Raw genomic sequence first — 22,307 nt, 5'->3', positions numbered from 1 at the left:
ACACAAGGACAATAGCATACACACACAAGGACAATAGCATACACACACAGCAACAATAGCATACACACACACAGCAACAATAGCGTACACACACAGCAACAATAGCGTACACACACAGCAACACACAGGGACAATAACATACACACACAGCAACACACAGGGACAATGACATACATACACACAGCAACACACAGGGACAATGACATACATACACACAGCAACACACAGGGACAATAGCGTACACACAGGGACAATATCGTACACACAGGGACAATATCGTACACACACACAGCAACACACACAGTTCATTGCCATTCTCTTGGTATGTCCCAGCAGGTCTTTGCTCCTTCTGCTTTTCTCTCCTCCCCTCCGTATGAGCCCACAGGAGAGGAATGTCATTGGTCCAGCCCCCTCTCTCCAAGCGATGCCATTGGTCCAGATCTTCGCCTCCTGCTTTAGGTCCTGCCCCTCCACTACAGTCAGACAATCCTGTGGAGAGTGGCTGGCAGGTGTGTGTGGCTCAGGTCCAGTCTCAAGACGAGGCTGGGGAATGAGGGAGACAAGGAGAAGAGGGGCCCTAGTCTTCAGTCTCCTACTCCAGGGCTGCTTTCTGCTGCTCTGCCAGTTTGACTGGGTGGAATGCATTGGGGTGAGAGGAGTGTGTCATCATTGAGAAGGGTCTACCCCGAGGCTACAGTGGGAGATGGAGGACAGAAAACACTCTGGACCTCGTTAGGTACATGCACATCTCTTTCCCTTCATCCCAGGGTCCCATGGTACGCTTTGGCTTTCAGAGGAGAGAGGCTGCCGGCTTGGTCCATACACACTCCAGGGAGAGAGTGTGGGGTGTTACTGTATGTTTGTGTGTGTGTGTGTCTAGGGCTGGGGGGGCGGGGTCATAGGGGATGAGGTTATAAGATGCGGGGTGTGTGTGTGCAGGTGTGTAGCCTACAGGCCGTTGCTGTTGTGGTGTGTGAGGGGAGGTTTGGAGAGCTCCACCCCCCCAGCCCGTCCCTTCCCAATGACCTTAGGGGCGCGACGCAGCAGCTTCTGGGCCTCAGTGAACGCCTCGGTCAGCTCCTTCTTCCACTGGACAAACTCTGGGTCACTCTGCAGACAGGTAGCACACATATTACACACACACCTTCCATTTGACTAACTTACAACTAGCACAATCATTTATAGAGACAGAGACAGTGAAAGAGGAAGAGACCAAGACAGAAAGATCTAGTAGTTTTCCTGCGTACCTCACACTGCAAGACAAACTGCTTCCCTCCTTTGATGCGCAGCAGGATGCACTTCTTATCTTTAATCTGTGTCTCCTCCACCGTCACAATCTGCTCCATCGTCAGCAGGTTTTGCTGTTGAACACACACCAACCAATCAGAAACTCACTTCGGGGAGGAGGGGAATCAGTCACAGACAAGCTGGCTATGAGATGGACCAATCAAAATGGAGCTATAGAGGAGAGGGGTCTTCGGAACGGAGCTGCAGAATAAGGACGCTTCTCTAAACTCTGAACTGAGGTGACACTCCAATCCATCTACTGCAGGAGGAAAGGAAGAGGGCCAGCAGTGGTCAGACTTACCTTTGTCTCTTTTACAGAATGTTTTCATGTTTTTATCCAGGCCTACCGAATGGTTGCTATCCCGGCCTACCGAATGGTTGCTATCCCGGCCTACCGAATGGTTGCTATCCCGGCCTACCGAATGGTTGCTATCCCGGGCCTACCGAATGGTTGCATCCCGGCCCTACAGAATGGTTGCATCCCGGCCCACAGAATGGTTGCATCCCGGCCCACAGAATGGTTGCATCCCGGCCCACAGAATGGTTGCATCCCGGCCCACAGAATGGTTGCATCCCGGCCCACAGAATGGTTGCATCCCGGCCCACAGAATGGTTGCATCCCGGCCCACAGAATGGTTGCATCCCGGCCCACAGAATGGTTGCATCCCGGCCCACAGAATGGTTGCATCCCGGCCCACAGAATGGTTGCATCCCGGCCCACAGAATGGTTGCATCCCGGCCCACAGAATGGTTGCATCCCGGCCCACAGAATGGTTGCATCCCGGCCCACAGAATGGTTGCATCCCGGCCCACAGAATGGTTGCATCCCGGCCCACAGAATGGTTGCATCCCGGCCCACAGAATGGTTGCATCCCGGCCCACAGAATGGTTGCATCCCGGCCTACAGAATGGTTGCATCCCGGCCTACAGAATGGTTGCATCCCGGCCTACAGAATGGTTGCATCCCGGCCTACAGAATGGTTGCATCCCGGCCTACAGAATGGCTGCATCCCGGCCTACAGAATGGCTGCATCCCGGCCTACAGAATGGCTGCATCCCGGCCTACAGAATGGCTGCATCCCGGCCTACAGAATGGCTGCATCCCGGCCTACAGAATGGCTGCATCCCGGCCTACAGAATGGCTGCATCCCGGCCTACAGAATGGCTGCATCCCGGCCTACAGAATGGCTGCATCCCGGCCTACAGAATGGCTGCATCCCGGCCTACAGAATGGCTGCATCCCGGCCTACAGAATGGCTGCATCCCGGCCTACAGAATGGCTGCATCCCGGCCTACAGAATGTTTTCATGTTTTCATCCAGGCCTACAGAATGTTTTCATGTTTTCATCCAGGCCTACAGAATGTTTTCATGTTTTTATCCAGGCCTACAGAATGTTATTATCCAAGCCTACAGAATGTTATTATCCAAGCCTACAGAATGTTTTCATGTTTTTATCCAGGCCTACAGAATGTTTTCATCCAGGCCTACAGAATGTTATTATCCAGGCCTACAGAATGTTTTTATCCAGGCCTACAGAATGTTTTTATCCAGGCCTACAGAATGTTTTTATCCAGGCCTACAGAATGTTTTTATCCAGGCCTACAGAATGTTTTTATCCAGGCCTACAGAATGTTTTTATCCAGGCCTACAGAATGTTTTCATCCAGGCCTACAGAATGTTTTCATCCAGGCCTACATAATGTTTTCATCCAGGCCTACAGAATGTTATTATCCAGGCCTACAGAATGTTTTCATCCAGGCCTACATAATGTTTTCATCCAGGCCTACAGAATGTTTTCATCCAGGCCTACATAATGTTTTCATCCAGGCCTACATAATGTTTTCATCCAGGCCTACATAATGTTTTCATCCAGGCCTACATAATGTTTTCATCCAGGCCTACAGAATGTTTTCATCCAGGCCTACATAATGTTTTCAACCAGGCCTACAGAATGTTATTATCCAGGCCTACAGAATGTTTTTATCCAGGCCTACAGAATGTTTTTATCCAGGCCTACAGAATGTTTTTATCCAGGCCTACAGAATGTTTTCATCCAGGCCTACAGAATGTTTTCATCCAGGCCTACATAATGTTTTCAACCAGGCCTACAGAATGTTTTCATCCAGGCCTACAGAATGTTTTCATCCAGGCCTACATAATGTTTTCATGTTTTCATCCAGGCCTACAGAATGTTTTCATGTTTTCATCCAGGCCTACAGAATGTTTTCATGTTTTTATCCAGGGCTACAGAATGTTTTCATGTTTTTTAATTTGTTAAAAATGTTTACCTTTATTTTACTAGCAAAGTCAGTTAAGAACAAATTCTTATTTTCAATGACGGCCTAGGAACAGTGGGTTAACTGCCTGTTCAGGGGCAGAACAACAGATTTGTACCTTGTCAGCTCGGGGATTCGAACTTGCAACCTTTCGGTTACTAGTCCAACGCTCTAACCAACAGAAGAAGCACACCAACTTAGACATACAGGCACACAAAAAAGGATTGGGTAAGGTAGAGGTGTGTGTTGCTCACCCGTGACTCCCCCTCTCCCCTCCACTCCACTCGGTTGGGGAACAGGTAGAAGTATCGGCGCTGCCACTGCGTCAGGAACGGGTTCCCCAGCTTTAACATGTAGCCGTGCATTATACAGTCCTTCCCCAGGGCATAGTCTGAAACACACAATAACCACACATGGAAGGAAAGCCAGCGCCAGCAGGTACAAGGAAAAGCTTACCCACAAGATGTGGGTGAGGTAGGGCTGCACAATGATGAAACACTATGTTCCACAGTACCTACTGTCTTACAAGTGTTTTGTTACAACACAAGTCATATCATCAATACAAAAATATATAGTCCATATCATGCATCTCTAGTGTGATGTTTGTGGAGACGTGCGTCGTCTGTGTGTGTGTGGAGACGTGCGTCGTGTGTGTGTGTGTGTGTGGAGACGTGTGTCGTGTGTGTGTGGAGACGTGCGTCGTGTGTGTGTGGAGACGTGCGTCGTGTGTGTGTGGAGACGTGCGTCGTGTGTGTGTGGAGACGTGCGTCGTCTGTGTGTGGAGACGTGCGTCGTCTGTGTGTGGAGACGTGCGTCGTCTGTGTGTGGAGACGTGCGTCGTCTGTGTGTGGAGACCTGCGTCGTCTGTGTGTGGAGACGTGCGTCGTCTGTGTGTGGAGACGTGCGTCGTCTGTGTGTGGAGACGTGCGTCGTCTGTGTGTGGAGACGTGCGTCGTCTGTGTGTGGAGACGTGCGTCGTCTGTGTGTGGAGACGTGCGTCGTCTGTGTGTGGAGACGTGCGTCGTCTGTGTGTGGAGACGTGCGTCGTCTGTGTGTGGAGACGTGCGTCGTCTGTGTGTGGAGACGTGCGTCGTCTGTGTGTGGAGACATGCATCGTGTGTGTGTGGAGACGTGCGTCGTCTGTGTGTGGAGACGTGCGTCATGTGTGTCCTCACCCTCCTCGTGGCCCAGCTGTTTGTTCTTGGCCCTCTTGCGGGCCTCGTTCTTGTCCGTGTCGGAATTGACCGCCTCGTACACCGTCTCAGCCACCTCCTGCTGCCAGCGCTCTGAGATGACCAGCGGGAAGTTCTTATACAACTCCTGGTCACTGTCCAACAACTGGAGAGAGGGAGAGAGGTGAAAGGAGAGAGGAAGAGGAGAGAAAAAGGGAGAGAGGTGAAAGGAGAGAGGAAGAGGAGAGAAAGAGGGAGAGGGGTGAAAGGAGAGAGGTGAAAGGAGAGAGGAAGAGGAGAGAAAGAGGGAGAGGGGTGAAAGGAGAGAGGAAGAGGAGAGAAAGAGGGAGAGGGGTGAAAGGAGAGAGGTGAAAGGAGAGAGGTGAAAGGAGAGAGGAAGAGAGGTGAAAGGAGAGAGGAAGAGAGGTGAAAGGAGAGAGGAAGAGAGGTGAAAGGAGAGAGGAAGAGAGGTGAAAGGAGAGAGGAAGAGGAGAGAAAGAGGGAGAGAGGTGAAAGGAGAGAGGGAGAGAGGTGAAAGGAGAGAGGGAGAGAGGTGAAAGGAGAGAGGAAGAGAGGTGAAAGGAGAGAGGAAGAGAGGTGAAAGGAGAGAGGAAGAGAGGTGAAAGGAGAAAGGAAGAGGAGAGAAAGAGGGAGAGAGGTGAAAGGAGAGAAAGAGGGAGAGAGGTGAAAGGAGAGAAAGAGGGAGAGAGGTGAAAGGAGAGAGGAAGAGGAGAGAAAGAGGGAGAGAGGTGAAAGGAGAGGAAGAGGAGAGAAAGAGGGAGAGAGGTGAAAGGAGAGGAAGAGGAGAGAAAGAGGGAGAGAGGTGAAAGGAGAGAGGAAGAGGAGAGAAAGCGGGAGAGAGGTGAAAGGAGAGAGGAAGAGGAGAGAAAGAGGGAGAGAGGTGAAAGGAGAGAGGAAGAGGAGAGAAAGAGGGAGAGAGGTGAAAGGAGAGAGAAAGAGGAGAGAAAGAGGGAGAGAGGTGAAAGGAGAGAGAAAGAGGAGAGAAAGAGGGAGAGAGGTGAAAGGAGAGAGGTGAAAGGAGAGAGGAAGAGGAGAGAAAGAGGGAGAGAGGTGAAAGGAGAGAGAAAGAGGAGAGAAAGAGGGAGAGAGGTGAAAGGAGATGGAGAAAGAGGGAGAGGGGTGAAAGGGGAGAGGAAGAGGAGAGAAAGAGGGAGAGGGGTGAAAGGGGAGAGGAAGAGGAGAGAAAGAGGGAGAGGGGTGAAAGGGGAGAGGAAGAGGAGACAAAGAGGGAGAGGGGTGAAAGGGGAGAGGAAGAGGAGAGAAAGAGGGAGAGGGGTGAAAGGGGAGAGGAAGAGGAGAGAAAGAGGGGTGAAAGGGGAGAGGAAGAGGAGAGAAAGAGGGGTGAAAGGGGAGAGGAAGAGGAGAGAAAGAGGGGTGAAAGGGGAGAGGAAGAGGAGGGAAAGAGGTGAAAGGGGAGAGGAAGAGGGAGAGGGGTGAAAGGGGAGAGGAAGAGGGAGAGGGGTGAAAGGGGAGAGGAAGAGGGAGAGGGGTGAAAGGGGAGAGGAAGAGGGAGAGGGTTGAAAGGGGAGAGGGGTGAAAGGGGAGAGGAAGAGGGAGAGGGGTGAAAGGGGAGAGGAAGAGGGAGAGGGGTGAAAGGGGAGAGGAAGAGGGAGAGGGGTGAAAGGGGAGAGGAAGAGGAGAGAAACAGGGAGAGGGGTGAAAGGGGAGAGGAAGAGGGAGAGGGGTGAAAGGGGAGAGGAAGAGGGGAGAAAGAGGGAGAGGAAGAGGGGGAAAGGGGGAGAGGGGTGAAAGGGGAGAGTAAGAGTAAGAGGGGGAGGGGGGAAAGGGGAGAGGAAGAGGGAGAGGGGTGAAAGGGGAGAGGAAGAGGAGAGAAAGAGGAAGAGGGGTGAAAGGGGAGAGGAAGAGGGAGAGGGTGAAAGGGGAGAGGAAGAGGAGAGAAAGAGGGAGAGGGGTGAAAGGGGAGAGGAAGAGGAGAGAAAGAGGGAGAGGGGTGAAAGGGGAGAGGAAGAGGAGAGAAAGAGGGGTGAAAGGGGAGAGGAAGAGGAGAGAAAGAGAGGTGAAAGGGGAGAGGAAGAGGAGAGAAAGAGGGAGAGGGGTGAAAGGGGAGAGGAAGAGGAGAGAAAGAGGGGTGAAAGGGGAGAGGAAGAGGAGAGAAAGAGGGAGAGGGGTGAAAGGGGAGAGGAAGAGGAGAGAAAGAGGGGTGAAAGGGGAGAGGAAGAGGAGAGAAAGAGGGAGAGGGGTGAAAGGGGAGAGGAGGAGGAGAGAAAGAGGGAGAGGGGTGAAAGGGGAGAGGAAGAGGAGAGAAAGAGGGAGAGGGGTGAAAGGGGAGAGGAAGAGGAGAGAAAGAGGGAGAGGGGTGAAAGGGGAGAGGAAGAGGAGAGAAAGAGGGAGAGGGGTGAAAGGGGAGAGGAAGAGGGAGAGGGGTGAAAGGGGAGAGGAAGAGGAGAGAAAGAGGGGTGAAAGGGGAGAGGAAGAGGAGAGAAAGAGGGGTGAAAGGGGAGAGGAAGAGGAGGGAAAGAGGTGAAACGGGAGAGGAAGAGGGAGAGGGGTGAAAGGGGAGAGGAAGAGGGAGAGGGGTGAAAGGGGAGAGGAAGAGGGAGAGGGGTGAAAGGGGAGAGGAAGAGGGAGAGGGTGAAAGGGGAGAGGAAGAGGGAGAGGGTTGAAAGGGGAGAGGAAGAGGGAGAGGGTTGAAAGGGGAGAGGGGTGAAAGGGGAGAGGAAGAGGGAGAGGGGTGAAAGGGGAGAGGAAGAGGGAGAGGGGTGAAAGGGGAGAGGAAGAGGAGAGAAACAGGGAGAGGGGTGAAAGGGGAGAGGAAGAGGGAGAGGGGTGAAAGGGGAGAGGAAGAGGAGAGAAAGAGGGAGAGGAAGAGGGGGAAAGGGGGAGAGGGGTGAAAGGGGAGAGTAAGAGGGAGAGGGGTGAAAGGGGAGAGGAAAAGGGAGAGGGGTGAAAGGGGAGAGGAAGAGGAGAGAAAGAGGAAGAGGGGTGAAAGGGGAGAGGAAGAGGGAGAGGGGTGAAAGGGGAGAGGAAGAGGAGAGAAAGAGGGAGAGGGGTGAAAGGGAGAGGAAGAGAGAGAGAAAGAGGGGTGAAGGGGAGAGGAAGAGGAGAGAAAGAGGGGTGAAAGGGGAGAGGAAGAGGAGAGAAAGAGGGGTGAAAGGGAGAGGAAGAGGAGAGAAAAAGAGGGGTGAAAGGGGAGAGGAAGAGGAGAGAAAGAGGGAGAGGGGTGAAAGGGGAGAGGAAGAGGGAGAGGGGTGAAAGGGGAGAGGAAAGAGGAGAGAAAGAGGGGTGAAAGGGGAGAGGAAGAGGAGAGAAAGAGGGGTGAAAGGGGAGAGGAAGAGGAGAGAAAGAGGGAGAGGGGTGAAAGGGGAGAGGAAGAGGGAGAGGGGTGAAAGGGGAGAGGAAGAGGAGAGAAAGAGGGAGAGGGGTGAAAGGGGAGAGGAAGAGGGAGAGGGGTGAAAGGGGAGAGGAAGAGGAGAGAAAGAGGGAGAGGGGTGAAAGGGGAGAGGAAGAGGAGAGAAAGAGGGAGAGGGGTGAAAGGGGAGAGGAAGAGGAGAGAAAGAGGGGTGAAAGGGGAGAGGAAGAGGAGAGAAAGAGGGAGAGGGGTGAAAGGGGAGAGGAAGAGGAGAGAAAGAGGGGTGAAAGGGGAGAGGAAGAGGAGAGAAAGAGGGAGAGGGGTGAAAGGGGAGAGGAGGAGGAGAGAAAGAGGGAGAGGGGTGAAAGGGGAGAGGAAGAGGAGAGAAAGAGGGAGAGGGGTGAAAGGGGAGAGGAAGAGGAGAGAAAGAGGGAGAGGGGTGAAAGGGGAGAGGAAGAGGAGAGAAAGAGGGAGAGGGGTGAAAGGGGAGAGGAAGAAGAGAGAAAGAGGGAGAGGGGTGAAAGGGGAGAGGAAGAGGAGAGAAAGAGGGAGAGGGGTGAAAGGGGAGAGGAAGAGGAGAGAAAGAGGAAGAGGAGAGAAAGAGGGAGAGGGGTGAAAGGGGAGAGGAAGAGGAGAGAAAGAGGGAGAGAGGTGAAAGGGGAGAGGAAGAGGAGAGAAAGAGGGGTGAAAGGGGAGAGGAAGAGGAGAGAAAGAGGGGTGAAAGGGGAGAGGAAGAGGAGGGAAAGAGGGGTGAAAGGGGAGAGGAAGAGGAGAGAAAGAGTGGTGAAAGGGGAGAGGAACAGGAGAGAAAGAGGGAGAGAGGTGAAAGGGGAGAGGAAGAAGAGGGAAAGAGGGAGAGGTGAAAGGGGAGAGGAAGAGGGAGAGAAACGACACAACTATGAGGTGGAAGGCTAAGTGAAGTAATACCTGAGAACCACGTCACCAGTCCTTGTGAGACCTGCTAAGCTGTGCAGCACCACTGTAATTAAGGCAGCATGGAACGCTCCCAACGTTCCTAATACTGTTGTGTAATGTTAAACCTCTGTTGGAAGGACTTTCTCTCTGAACACTGATAGAGTCACGTTACACCTCAGCCTCCGTGTGTGTGAGCATGTATGAACATGTGTGAGCGTGTGTCTGAGTGCATGTGTGTGTGTGCGTTGCAGTATGATGTAGGTGAGTGTGTATATCAGGATCAGCGGTTATATAATGCTGTGGATTTGACTGATGCCCTTGGTGTTTCATGAGATAAGGGTTGTGTGTGTTGGAGCTTTACCTTGATGCCCTTGGTGTTTTATGAGATAAGGGTTGTGTGTGTTGGAGCTTTACCTTGATGCCCTTGGTGTTTCATGAGATAAGGGTTGTGTGTGTTGGAGCTTTACCTTGATGCCCTTGGTGTTTTATGAGATAAGGGTTGTGTGTGTTGGAGCTTTACCTTGATGCCCTTGGTGTTTTATGAGATAAGGGTTGTGTGTGTTGGAGCTTTACCTTGATGCCCTTGGTGTTTTATGAGATAAGGGTTGTGTGTGTTGGAGCTTTACCTTGATGCCCTTGGTGTTTCATGAGATAAGGGTTGTGTGTGTTGGAGCTTTACCTTGATGCCCTTGGTGTTTTATGAGATAAGGGTTGTGTGTGTTGGAGCTTTACCTTGATGCCCTTGGTGTTTTATGAGATAAGGGTTGTGTGTGTTGGAGCTTTACCTTGATGCCCTTGGTGTTTTATGAGATAAGGGTTGTGTGTGTTGGAGCTTTACCTTGATGCCCTTGGTGTTTTATGAGATAAGGGTTGTGTGTGTTGGAGCTTTACCTTGATGCCCTTGGTGTTTCATGAGATAAGGGTTGTGTGTGTTGGAGCTTTACCTTGATGCCCTTGGTGTTTTATGAGATAAGGGTTGTGTGTGTTGGAGCTTTACCTTGATGCCCTTGGTGTTTTATGAGATAAGGGTTGTGTGTGTTGGAGCTTTACCTTGATGCCCTTGGTGTTTTATGAGATAAGGGTTGTGTGTGTTGGAGCTTTACCTTGATGCCCTTGGTGTTTTATGAGATAAGGGTTGTGTGTGTTGGAGCTTTACCTTGATGCCCTTGGTGTTTTATGAGATAAGGGTTGTGTGTGTTGGAGCTTTACCTTGATGCCCTTGGTGTTTTATGAGATAAGGGTTGTGTGTGTTGGAGCTTTACCTTGATGCCCTTGGTGTTTTATGAGATAAGGGTTGTGTGTGTTGGAGCTTTACCTTGATGCCCTTGGTGTCCTCCTCATCAAAGGAACCAATGTCAAAAGCATCTGCTGCATTTACCTCTCCTCTAGGAGGGATGAGAGGGGGAGAATACTGGAGGAGAGGAGAGGAAGAAGAGGGGGGGGAAAGGGGATAAGTATTAGGGGGGAAAAGGGTGAGTGAACAAAACAACGACTACATTCCTACAGCAGAGGAGTAACCATGGCAACAGATGGAGAGAAAGAGAACAGGGACGACTGTCCAGACTGGGAGGCTTTATAACAAACCTGGTCACCTGATTCAACACACGCACACGCCTTACCTTCTGGAGATACACTTGCTGCCAGTCAATGCCTTTGAAGAACAGATGCTCCTTCACCTCTGGGGCCCTGTGTGTGTGTGTGTGTGTGTGTGTGTGTGTGTGTGTGTGTGTGTGTGTGTGTGTGTGTGTGTGTGTGTGTGTGTGTGTGTGTGTGTGTGTGTGTGTGTGTGTGTGTGTGTGTGTGTGTGTGTGTGTGTGTGTGTGTGTGTGTGTGTGTGTGTGTGTGTGGAGAGAGAGAGAAAAAGCCAGGTCATTCTCACATTGGAACAGTTCCATGTCCTAACAGCAGGCGGCAGTATTTCCAACAGAACCAAACTCCAAATTAAGACTGTGCTTACGGACTATTATAATGTATAGGCCTTTCACAGTATTCACACTAGGCCTTATACTCGCCACAAGGTTGGACAGAGAACCAATGGAAATATTCAATCATGTTGCTCAGGACAGGTGCATGGTAACTCCATTGGTGCATTGAAAGACAAATGGCTAGCCCAGAACAGTTAAATGCGGTTTATGAGGTAGGCAGTCCAAGGTTGAACTTTCTTAAAAGCTAACATTAACATCAATGATTGTAAAACGATGTTAGTAGTAGCAGGTGTTTGGGTGTGTGTGGTTGTGCGCGCGTGTGTACCCTCGTCCCAGGCAGCCCAGTCTTTTCACCACGTCTCTCTGCAGCAGACCCTCCAATAGACCCTTCAGCTCTACAGAGAACGAGTCTGGCAACTCCACGTTCTACGGAGAGGAGAGAGAGAAAGGTGAGGAGATTAGTCTCATTTCCTGCTTTAAGATAAACTACTGACTTGATTTATCATGACAATAAAGCTTATTCCATATGTATTGAAAATTGAGAGAACTGTATGTCCACAGTTCTCTTCCATAACACTCTCATTCCAAGCCCTCTGACTTTGGTGGTGATCATGTATCTAATAAAACCATTAAATCAGAATTCCTAACAGGGATTATATAGATTACTCAGATTAAGTGGCTGGATTAAAACCTAATCTGATTTAATCTCGACTGACAATACTTTCCTTGTTTAGCCTCTCCTAACAGAGGGGTGGTTCTCTCTGCTCTGATACTCCATAGTCTTCTACAGTAGACATACTCTAGTCAAGACCAGGGATGACCAACCCTCTTCAAAGAGAACTACCACATGCAGGTTTTGGTTCCAGCCCTGCTCTAACACCTGATCCAGCTAATCGTGGTCCTGAGGAGTAGCTGCAACGAAACTCTGAGTGAGTGTAGCTTCTCAAGAGGGTTTGGCACGGCTGGTGTAGGCCTCCCCTTGTAGTCTATGCTAGGACACACTCTATGGCTTTCTTTCTCCCCAATTTCATGGTATCCAATTAGTAGTTAGTTTTGTCCCATCGCTGCAACTCCCGTACGGCCTCGGGAGAGGCGAAGGTCGAGAGCCGTGCGTCCTCCGAAACAACCCAGCCAAGCTTCTTGGCACAATGCCCGCTTAACCCGGAAGCCAGCCGCACCAACATGTCGGAGGAAACACGTGACCTGGCGACCGTGTCAGCGTGCATTGCACCCCCCCGCCTGCCGGAGTCGCTAGCATGCGACGGGACCCTGCCGGCCAAACCCTCCCCTAACCCGGATGACACTGGATTAATTGTGCGCCACCCCGGTCGCGACAGAGCCTGGACTCGAACCAGGATCTCTAGTGGCACAGCTAGTACTGCGATGCTGTGCCTTAGACCACTGCACCACTCAGGATGCTCCCTCTATGGTGTAATCTGATGCTGTTTGTAGCAGGCAGAGAGAGGGATGCAAAGTAAGGATACAACTTCACCCTCGTTCCTGCCAGAACCTCTTCTCAGTTCTCCCTCTCCTGCCTCTCTCTCATTCCCTGGGCATTATGAGGCAGACTTGGCAGGAGGAGTTTTCTGCAACATCTGTGAAGATGATATCTCCAGGATATGTAATGCTGTGGGGGTGTGTGTGTGTGCATTTGTTGCTGTGGGGGTGTGTGTGTGCATTTGTTGCTGTGGGGGGTGTGTGTGTGCATTTGTTTCAGTGTATTGAAGGATAAATCCTTACTTTGCGTATACAGGGCCTTCAGACAGTATTCACATTCCTAGACTTTTTACACATTCTGTTGTGTTACAATCTGATTTGAAAATTGATGATACAGATCTTGTCACTCCCTACACACAATACCCCATGTCGTCAGCGGATCCTTTTTTAAAACAAATTAATAAAACAATGAATCTTAAAACGATCTTAAGATGCACTAACTAAGTCGCTCTGGAGAAGATTCTGCTAAATGACTACAATGTCAAAGTAATTCTGCAAAAAATGTGGCAAAGCAATTCACTTTTAGGTCTGAATACCAAGTGTTGCGTTCGGGTCAAATCCAATACACCACATCACTGAGGACCACTCTACATATTTTCAAGCATAGTGGTGGCTGCATCATGTTATGGGTATGTTTGTAATTGGTAAGGTCTGGGGAGTTTATCAGGATAAAATAAGAAATGGAATGTCGCTAAGCACAGACAAAATCCTAGAGGAAAACCTGGTTGTCTGCTTTCCACCAGACACTGAGTGATGAATTCACCTTTCAGCAGGACAATAACCTAAAACACAAGGCCAAATATACACTGGAGTTGCTTACCAAGAAGACATTGAATGTTCCTGAGTGGCCGAGTTACAGTTTTGACTTAATTCTACTAGAAAATATATTACAAGACCTGAAAATGGTGTGAATACTTTATTTCATGGTCAATAAATATGCAAACATTTCTATAAAAAAGTATCTATTTAATCCATTTTGAATTCAGGCTGTAACAACATGTGGAATAAATCAAGGGGTATGAATACTTCTGTTCTGTGTCAACATGAACTAACCACATGCTGTGTGTTCAAGTGCACATAAGGACATCTCAATGAGTGTGTGTGTGCTTTGTGCGCACCGTAGTGTACACAAAGATCTATCATAGTGTGTGTGTGTGTGTGTGTGTGTGTGTGTGTGTGTGTGTGTGTGTGTGTGTGTGTGTGTGTGTGTGTGTGTGTGTGTGTGTGTGTGTGTGTGTGTGTGTGTGTGTGTGTGTGTGTGTGTGTGTGTGTGTGTGTGTGTGCATAAGGAGGCCATACCATAGTGAGTGTCATCCGGTCAATCTCATGTTTGTCTTTGGTCTTGTGCTGTCTGAAGGGACTGTGCCTAGAGAGAGGATACAGAGAGGAATGCTGTTAGTGTTACTGTGGTGGAAGGAGGAAAGGAGTGAAGGACGCGGTGAAACAGTGAGGGAAACGGTGAAACAGTGAGGGACACGGCGAAACAGTGTGGGACACGGCGAAACAGTGTGGGACACGGCGAAACAGTGTGGGACACGGCGAAACAGTGTGGGACACGGTGAAACAGTGTGGGACACGGTGAAACAGTGTGGGACACGGTGAAACAGTGTGGGACACGGTGAAACAGTGAGGGACACGGTGAAACAGTGTGGGACACGGTGAAACAGTGAGGGACACGGTGAAACAGTGAGGGACACGGTGAGGGAAACAGTGAAACAGTGAGGGACACGGTGAAACAGTGAGGGACACGGTGAGGGAAACGGTGAAACAGTGTGGGAAACGGTGAAACAGTGAGGGACACGGTGAAACAGTGAGGGACACGGTGAAACAGTGAGGGACACGGTGAAACAGTGAGGGACACGGTGAAACAGTGTGGGAAACGGTGAAACAGTGAGGGACACGGTGAAACAGTGAGGGACACGGTGAAACAGTGAGGGACACGGTGAAACAGTGAGGGAAACGGTGAAACAGTGAGGGAAACGGTGAAACAGTGAGGGAAACGGTGAAACAGTGAGGGACACTGTGAAACATTGAGGGACACGGTGAAACAGTGAGGGACACGGTGAAACAGTGAGGGACACGGTGAGGGAAATGGTGAAACAGTGAGGGACACAGTGTGGGAAACGGTGAAACAGTGTGGGACACGGTGAGGGAAACGGTGAAACAGTGTGGGAAACGGTGAAACAGTGAGGGACACGGTGAAACAGTGTGGGACACGGTGAAACAGTGTGGGACACGGTGAAACAGTGTGGGACACGGTGAAACAGTGTGGGACACGGTGAAACAGTGTGGGACACGGTGAAACAGTGAGGGAAACGGTGAAACAGTGAGGGACACGGTGAAACAGTGAGGGACACGGTGAAACAGTGAGGGAAACGGTGAAACAGTGAGGGACACGGTGAAACAGTGAGGGACACGGTGAAACAGTGAGGGACACGGTGAAACAGTGAGGGACACGGTGAAACAGTGAGGGACACGGTGAAACAGTGAGGGACACGGTGAAACAGTGAGGGACACGGTGAGGGAAACAGTGAAACAGTGAGGGACACGGTGAAACAGTGAGGGACACGGTGAAACAGTGAGGGACACGGTGAGGGACACGGTGAAACAGTGAGGGACACGGTGAAACAGTGAGGGACACGGTGAAACAGTGAGGGACACGGTGAAACAGTGAGGGACACGGTGAGGGAAACGGTGAAACAGTGTGGGACACGGTGAAACAGTGAGGGACACGGTGAGGGAAACAGTGAAACAGTGAGGGACACGGTGAAACAGTGAGGGACACGGTGAAACAGTGAGGGACACGGTGAGGGAAACGGTGAAACAGTGTGGGAAACGGTGAAACAGTGAGGGACACGGCGAAACAGTGAGGGACACGGCGAAACAGTGAGGGACACGGCGAAACAGTGAGGGACACGGTGAAACAGTGAGGGACACGGTGAAACGGTGAGGGAAACGGTGAAACAGTGTGGGAAACGGTGAAACAGTGTGGGACACGGTGAAACAGTGAGGGACACGGTGAAACAGTGAGGGACACGGTGAAACAGTGAGGGACACGGTGAAACAGCGTGGGACACGGTGAAACAGCGTGGGACACGGTGAAACAGCGTGGGACACGGTGAAACAGCGAGGGACACGGTGAAACAGCGAGGGACACGGTGAAACAGCGAGGGACACGGTGAAACAGCGAGGGACACGGTGAAACAGTGAGGGACACGGTGAGGGACACGGTGAAACAGTGAGGAACACGGTGAAACAGTGTGGGACACGTTGAAACAGTGTGGGACACGTTGAAACAGTGTGGGACGCGGTGAGGGACGCGGTGAAACAGTGAGGGACGCGGTGAGGGACGCGGTGAAACAGTGAGGGACACGGTGAGGGACACGGTGAGGGACACGGTGAAACAGTGAGGGACACGGTGAAACAGCGAGGGACACGGTGAAACAGTGAGGGACACGGTGAAACAGTGAGGGACACGGTGAAACAGTGAGGGACACGGTGAAACAGTGAGGGACACGGTGAAACAGTGAGGGACACGGTGAAACAGTGAGGGACACGGTGAAACAGTGAGGGACACGGTGAAACAGTGAGGGACACGGTGAAACAGTGAGGGACACGGTGAGGGAAACGGTGAAACAGTGTGGGACACGGTGAAACAGTGAGGGACACGGTGAGGGAAACAGTGAAACAGTGAGGGACACGGTGAAACAGTGAGGGACACGGTGAGGGAAACGGTGAAACAGTGTGGGAAACGGTGAAACAGTGAGGGACACGGCGAAACAGTGAGGGACACGGCGAAACAGTGAGGGACACGGTGAAACAGTGAGGGACACGGTGAAACAGTGAGGGACACGGTGAAACGGTGAGGGACACGGTGAAACAGTGAGGGACACGGTGAAACGGTGAGGGAAACGGTGAAACAGTGTGGGAAACGGTGAAACAGTGAGGGACACGGTGAAACAGTGAGGGACACGGTGAAACAGTGAGGGACACGGTGAAACAGTGAGGGACACGGTGAAACAGCGTGGGACACGGTGAAACAGCGTGGGACACGGTGAAACAGCGTGGGACACGGTGAAACAGCGAGGGACACGGTGAAACAGCGAGGGACACGGTGAAACAGCGAGGGACACGGTGAAACAGCGAGGGACACGGTGAAACAGCGAGGGACACGGTGAAACAGCGAGGGACACGGTGAAACAGCGAGGGACACGGTGAGGGACACGGTGAAACAGTGAGGAACACGGTGAAACAGTGTGGGACACGTTGAAACAGTGTGGGACACGTTGAAACAGTGTGGGACGCGGTGAGGGACGCGGTGAAACAGTGAGGGACGCGGTGAGGGACGCGGTGAAACAGTGAGGGACACGGTGAGGGACACGTGAAACAGTGAGGGACACGGTGAAACAGTGAGGGACACGGTGAAACAGCGAGGGACACGGTGAAACAGCGAGGGACACGGTGAAACAGCGAGGGACACGGTGAAACAGTGAGGGACACGGTGAAACAGTGAGGGACACGGTGAAACAGTGAGGGACACGGTGAAACAGTGAGGGACACGGTGAAACAGTGAGGGACACGGTGAAACAGTGAGGGACACGGTGAAACAGTGAGGGACACGGTGAAACAGTGAGGGACACGGTGAGGGAAACAGTGAAACACACGGTGAGGGAAACAGTGAAACAGTGAGGGACACGGTGAACAGTGTGGGAAACGGTGAAACAGTGTGGGACACGGTGAGGGAAACGGTGAAACAGTGTGGGAAACGGTGAAACAGTGAGGGACACGGTGAAACAGTGAGGGACACGGTGAAACAGTGAGGGACACGGTGAAACAGTGAGGGACACGGTGAAACAGTGTGGGACACGGTGAAACAGTGTGGGACACGGTGAAACAGTGTGGGACACGGTGAAACAGTGTGGGACACGGTGAAACAGTGTGGGACACGGTGAAACAGTGAGGGAAACGGTGAAACAGTGAGGGACACGGTGAAACAGTGAGGGAAACGGTGAAACAGTGAGGGACACGGTGAAACAGTGAGGGACACGGTGAAAAAGTGAGGGACACGGTGAAACAGTGAGGGACACGGTGAAACAGTGAGGGACACGGTGAGGGAAACGGTGAAACAGTGAGGGACACGGTGAAACAGTGAGGGACACGGTGAGGGACACGGTGAAACAGTGAGGGACACGGTGAAACAGTGAGGGACACGGTGAAACAGTGAGGGACACGGTGAAACAGTGAGGGACACGGTGAAACAGTGAGGGACACGGTGAAACAGTGTGGGACACGGTGAAACAGTGAGGGAAACGGTGAAACAGTGAGGGACACCGTGAAACAGTGAGGGACACGGTGAAACAGTGAGGGACACGGTGAAACAGTGAGGGACACGGTGAAACAGTGTGGGACACGGTGAAACAGTGAGGGAAACGGTGAAACAGTGAGGGACACGGTGAAACAGTGAGGGAAACGGTGAAACAGTGAGGGACACGGTGAAACAGTGAGGGACACGGTGAAAAAGTGAGGGACACGGTGAAACAGTGAGGGACACGGTGAGGGAAACAGTGAAACAGTGAGGGACACGGTGAAACAGTGAGGGACACGGTGAGGGACACGGTGAAACAGTGAGGGACACGGTGAAACAGTGAGGGACACGGTGAAACAGTGAGGGACACGGTGAAACAGTGAGGGACACGGTGAAACAGTGAGGGACACGGTGAAACAGTGAGGGACACGGTGAAACAGTGAGGGATACGGTGAAACAGTGAGGGACACGGTGAGGGAAACAGTGAAACAGTGAGGGACACGGTGAAACAGTGAGGGACACGGTGAGGGAAACGGTGAAACAGTGTGGGAAACGGTGAAACAGTGTGGGAAACGGTGAAACAGTGAGGGACACGGTGAAACAGTGAGGGACACGGTGAAACAGTGAGGGACACGGTGAAACAGTGAGGGACACGGTGAAACAGTGAGGGACACGGTGAAACAGTGAGGGACACGGTGAGGGAAACAGTGAAACAGTGAGGGACACGGTGAGGGACACGGTGAAACAGCGAGGGACACGGTGAAACAGCGAGGGACACGGTGAAACAGCGAGGGACACGGTGAAACAGCGAGGGACACGGTGAAACAGCGAGGGACACGGTGAAACAGCGAGGGACACGGTGAAACAGCGAGGGAAACGGTGAAACAGCGAGGGAAACTGTGAGACAGCGAGGGAAACGGTGAGACAGCGAGGGAAACGGTGAGACAGCGAGGGAAACGGTGAGACAGCGAGGGAAACGGTGAGACAGCGAGGGAAACGGTGAGACAGCGAGGGAAACGGTGAGACAGCGAGGGACACGGTGAAACAGCGTGGGACACGGTGAAACTGCGTGGGACACGGTGAAACAGTGAGGGACACGGTGAAACAGTGAGGGACACGGTGAGGGATGCGGTGAAACAGTGAGGGACACGGTAAGGGACACGGTGAGGGACACGGTGAAACAGTGAGGGACACGGTGAAACAGTGTGGGACACGTTGAAACAGTGTGGGACACGTTGAAACAGTGTGGGACACGTTGAAACAGTGTGGGACACGGTGAAACAGTGTGGGACGCGGTGAGGGACGCGGTGAAACAGTGAGGGACGCAGTGAGGGACACGGTGAGGGACGCAGTGAGGGACACGGTGAGGGACACTGTGGGACACGGTGAGGGACACGGTGAAACAGTGAGGGACACGGTGAAACAGTGAGGGACACGGTGAAACAGTGAGGGACACGGTGAAACAGTGAGGGACACGGTGAGGGACACGGTGAAACAGTGAGGGACACGGTGAGGGACACGGTGAAACAGTGAGGGACACGGTGAAACAGTGAGGGACACGGTGAAACAGTGAGGGACAGTGAGTGAGGGACACGGTGAAACAGTGAGGGACACGGTGAAACAGTGAGGGACACGGTGAAACAGTGAGGGACACGGTGAAACAGTGAGGGACACGGTGAAACAGTGAGGGACACGGTGAGGGACACGGTGAAACAGTGAGGGACACGGTGAGGGACACGGTGAGGGACACGGTGAGGGACACGGTGAGGGACACGGTGAAACAGTGAGGGACACGGTGAAACAGTGAGGGACACGGTGAAACAGTGAGGGACACGGTGAAACAGTGAGGGACACGGTGAAACAGTGAGGGACACGGTGAAACAGTGAGGGACACGGTGAAACAGTGAGGGACACGGTGAAACAGTGAGGGACACGGTGAGGGACACGGTGAGGGACACGGTGAGGGACACGGTGAGGGACACGGTGAGGGACACGGTGAGGGACACGGTGAGGGACACGGTGAAAGTGAGGGACACGGTGAAAGTGAGGGACACGGTGAAAGTGAGGGACACGGTGAAAGTGAGGGACACGGTGAAAGTGAGGGACACGGTGAAAGTGAGGGACACGGTGAAAGTGAGGGACACGGTGAAAGTGAGGGACACGGTGAAAGTGAGGGACACGGTGAAACAGTGAACCAAGTCATGTGAGTGATGTCACACTGACAAGCTCGTCCTCAGCAGATCACATGTATCTCTCTCTCTCGTCTTTCAAGTGTTCAAACACACTGACACACACACATCAACCTCCCTCCCCTCTCTATTTCTCACTCCCTCACTTCACAACATACCTAGCAATCGTTACCAGCCCCTAAACCCAGCTGCCTGCCTCGGGAAGTGTGACCTACCGGGCCCGCACCACTGGTATTTACACACTCCACATCAAACACACAGAGAGAGATGTGCAACCACTGCACAACAGCAGAACCTGAGACAGAGCTGCATTTCCTGACAAAATGTAAAAAATATATAACAATTAGAGCGTAATTTCCCCAAATTTGAAACCCTTATTCAAGGCGCGACACAGAGCGAGAGAGAGACAGAGAGAGAGAGAGACAGAGAGAGAGAGAGAGAGAGAGAGACAGAGAGAGAGAGACAGAGAGAGAGAGACAGAGAGAGAGAGACAGAGAGAGAGAGAGACAGAGAGAGAGACAGAGAGAGAGACAGAGAGACAGAGAGAGAGAGACAGAGAGAGAGAGACAGAGAGACAGAGACAGAGAGACAGAGAGAGAGAGACAGAGAGAGAGACAGAGAGTGAGACAGAGAGTGAGACAGAGAGTGAGACAGAGAGTGAGACAGAGAGTGAGACAGAGAGTGAGACAGAGAGAGTCAGAGACAGAGACAGAGCGAGAGACCAGGCTAGATGGAGGGATCACAGGAGGAGAGTGATTAGTGAGTGATATGAGGGAATGCAGCAGACTGACCAACAGAGACAGAGACTAAGGGATTAAGAAAGTGATTGAGTAACATGTGGTAGTGGGTGGAGAGAGAGAGATGGAATGAGAGACAGAATGAGAGGAGATGTAGTAGTGATGAAAGGATAAAAAGAGGTGGAGGAATAGAGGCGGGTTGGAGAGACAAGAGAGGGATAGAGGTATGTGTTCTTACCCTCTGAGCAGTTTGAAGAGCATGCAGCCCAGGGAGAACCAGTCAGCACTGCTGTCGTACGCTGTCCCCTTCTGAAGCACCTCTGGGGCCATGTATCCATGGGTACCACTGTCACACACCAGGGGACCGTTAGTATCAGACACACTGCAGTAATACCACACTCACACCCATGGGCATAATCCACAGAACACAACAGGGGCAGGGTTGTAGGGCTGCGTACTTACACGCTGGCGTGAGGTTTCTTCTTGGAGAAGTCACAGGCCAGACCCAGGTCTGAGATACGCACATGACCATGCTCATCCAATAGGATGTTAGCAGGCTGAGAGAGAGATAGAAGGGGGGAGGCATACAGGAAGAGGTTATCGACATCAATGACAACGTAGGAAACAACCAATAACTATAGAAGAACAAGGCTGTGACATGGAAGACAATAACGAGAGAGAGAGAGAGAGAAAGAGACTAATAACGAGAGAGAGAGAGAGAGAGAGAGAGAGAGAGAGACTAATAACGAGAGAGAGAGAGAGAAAGAGACTAATAACAAGAGAGAGAGCGAGAAAGAGACTAATAACGAGAGAGAGAGCGAGAAAGAGACTAATAACGAGAGAGAGAGAGAGACTAATAACGAGAGAGAGAGAGAGACTAATAACGAGAGAGAGAGAGAGACTAATAACGAGAGAGAGAGAGAGACTAATAACGAGAGAGAGAGAGAGACTAATAACGAGAGAGAGAGAGAGACTAATAACGAGAGAGAGAGAGAGACTAATAACGAGAGAGAGAGAGAGACTAATAACGAGAGAGAGAGAGAGACTAATAACGAGAGAGAGAGAGAGAGACTAATAACGAGAGAGACTAATAACGAGAGACTAATAACGAGAGAGAGAGAGAGAGACTAATAACGAGAGAGAGAGAGCGACTAATAACGAGAGAGAGAGAGCGACTAATAACGAGAGAGAGAGAGCGACTAATAACGAGAGAGAGAGAGAGAGAGAGAGAGAGAGAGAGAGAGAGAGAGAGAGAGAGAGAGAGACTAATAACGAGAGAGAGAGAGAGAGAGAGAGAGAGAGAGAGAGAGAGAGAGAGAGAGAGAGAGAGAGACTAATAACGAGAGAGAGAGAGAGAGAGAGACTAATAACGAGAGAGAGAGAGAGAGAGAGACTAATAACGAGAGAGAGAGAGAGAGCGAGAGACTAATAACGAGAGAGAGAGAGAGAGCGAGAGACTAATAACGAGAGAGAGAGAGAGAGCGAGAGACTAATAACGAGAGAGAGAGAGAGAGCGAGAGACTAATAACGAGAGAGAGAGAGAGAGCGAGAGACTAATAACGAGAGAGAGAGAGAGAGCGACTAATAACGAGAGAGAGAGAGAGAGCGACTAATAACGAGAGAGAGAGAGAGAGACTAATAACGAGAGAGAGAGAGAGAGAGAGAGAGACTA

At 51.5% G+C, this 22,307-nt stretch overlaps 1 protein-coding gene across 1 annotated transcript in view; it reads right to left on the bottom strand.

The window, feature by feature from the left end:
- Positions 1-879: 879 nt before the first annotated feature.
- Positions 880-22,307, bottom strand: part of LOC124049121 (beta-adrenergic receptor kinase 2-like) — an 87,296-nt gene continuing 65,868 nt past the window's right edge. Inside the window, exons 12-21 of the mRNA XM_046370477.1 lie at positions 21,098-21,192; positions 20,874-20,981; positions 13,704-13,770; positions 11,233-11,333; positions 10,602-10,668; positions 10,298-10,393; positions 4,740-4,902; positions 3,819-3,955; positions 1,248-1,361; positions 880-1,110 (exon numbers count right to left, since the gene is read on the bottom strand). Of these exons, the coding sequence (XP_046226433.1) occupies positions 949-1,110; positions 1,248-1,361; positions 3,819-3,955; positions 4,740-4,902; positions 10,298-10,393; positions 10,602-10,668; positions 11,233-11,333; positions 13,704-13,770; positions 20,874-20,981; positions 21,098-21,192 (1,110 nt within the window). The 3' untranslated portion in view covers positions 880-948. The remainder of the gene's footprint in view (positions 1,111-1,247; positions 1,362-3,818; positions 3,956-4,739; positions 4,903-10,297; positions 10,394-10,601; positions 10,669-11,232; positions 11,334-13,703; positions 13,771-20,873; positions 20,982-21,097; positions 21,193-22,307) is intronic.

Source organism: Oncorhynchus gorbuscha, linkage group LG11 (assembly GCF_021184085.1).
Source record: "Oncorhynchus gorbuscha isolate QuinsamMale2020 ecotype Even-year linkage group LG11, OgorEven_v1.0, whole genome shotgun sequence".
Lineage (NCBI taxonomy): Eukaryota > Metazoa > Chordata > Actinopteri > Salmoniformes > Salmonidae > Oncorhynchus > Oncorhynchus gorbuscha.
Note: the sequence above shows the minus strand (reverse complement) of the source record. Positions and strands in the feature narration are given on the sequence as shown.